The sequence below is a fragment of the Octopus bimaculoides genome, chromosome 4 (genome assembly GCF_001194135.2).
Source record: "Octopus bimaculoides isolate UCB-OBI-ISO-001 chromosome 4, ASM119413v2, whole genome shotgun sequence".
NCBI classification, from domain to species: domain Eukaryota; kingdom Metazoa; phylum Mollusca; class Cephalopoda; order Octopoda; family Octopodidae; genus Octopus; species Octopus bimaculoides.
Window position 1 is genome coordinate 138,097,022 of NC_068984.1, and position 1,257 is coordinate 138,098,278.

The 1,257-nt window shown below is 38.5% G+C and overlaps 1 protein-coding gene across 1 annotated transcript in view; it reads right to left on the reverse strand.

Moving 5' to 3' along the window:
- LOC106878517 (solute carrier organic anion transporter family member 4A1) overlaps nt 1-1,257 on the reverse strand; it is a 53,822-nt gene that overhangs the window by 15,604 nt on the left and 36,961 nt on the right. Inside the window, exon 9 of the mRNA XM_014927742.2 lies at nt 759-954. Within this exon, the coding sequence (XP_014783228.2) occupies nt 759-954 (196 nt within the window). The remainder of the gene's footprint in view (nt 1-758; nt 955-1,257) is intronic.

Genomic DNA, 1,257 nt, shown 5'->3' on the forward strand with positions numbered 1-1,257 from the left:
GCTCTCGGAAAGGAAGCTTCACTGTTTGAAGAGAATTGTGGAAAACGAACCCCGTTCGAAGGCTTCTGACATTGCAAAACAGCTAGAAGTTAGTCCAAGAACGTGTGTTACATATCTGCAGAAGCTTGGGTATTATGGACGAGTAGCTAGAAGAAAACCTCTCCTTCAACCAATTAATATCAAACAAAAGATTTTGAAAATTAAAGGTGTCTATTTACTTCCTGCATGTTTGTGTATATATAATGTTTGTGTCGTATAATGAGAAAGAGAGTGGAAGGGTTGTTTCAGTCATTAGACTGCGGCCATGCTGGAGCATCGCACTGAAGAATTTTTAATCAAATGTATCGACTTCTATTACTTTTTCTATAAGCCTGGTGCTTATTCTATCGTTCTCTTTTGCTGAACCGCTAAGTTACATGGACGTAAACACACCAACACCTGTTGTCAAGTGGTGGTGGGGGGCGAACACAGACGCACATACATTATACATCATCGTCATCATCGTCATCGTTTAATGTCCGCCGTTATATGTATACGACGGGCTTCTTTCAGTTTCTGTCTACCAAATCCACTCGCAAGGCTTTTGCCGGCCCGAGGTTACAGAGAATGCACTTGTCCAAGGTTCCACGCAGTGGGACTGAACCAAGAACCATGTGATTGTGAAGCAAGCTTCTTACCACACAGCCACGCCTGCGCCTATAATTTTTTATTATTATTATTTTTTTTTTTTTTACATTTGTTGATAAATTTATACTTACAAATCATGATACCGCTGAGTGATTCCTGCAAATGGAACGTCCTCACATTTCGCCCAGAATACACCGTAGGTTAAAAATCCAAGTGACAAAGAAACAAGGGAGAGCAGACACTGTTCAGGTACTCTTAGACTAAACCTTTTGCATACATAACCGCCAAAAATCTGTCCTCCGGCGGCTGCAGGGATGGCAACAACACCTTTGAAAATATCAAAATTGATTAAGTATGTTAGTGTATACAACATATAATACACGTCATGAGAATTTTAACAGGATTATTATTATTATTATTATTTTATGTTTGACTTTTGTTTTGCATTTGTACAAGTTGGATCCAAGTCTCACCCAGAGACCTCAAGAGACAACAAGTTAGAAGTTCATGTAGGTGTTATGCCTAGGGTACCATATATTTGGATTTGTACAGTTTTGTTCTAGTGAATGTTTAAGAAACCATAAGAAAATTATGTGTTTGCTTTAAAATTTGAGATCACATAGACAGTAT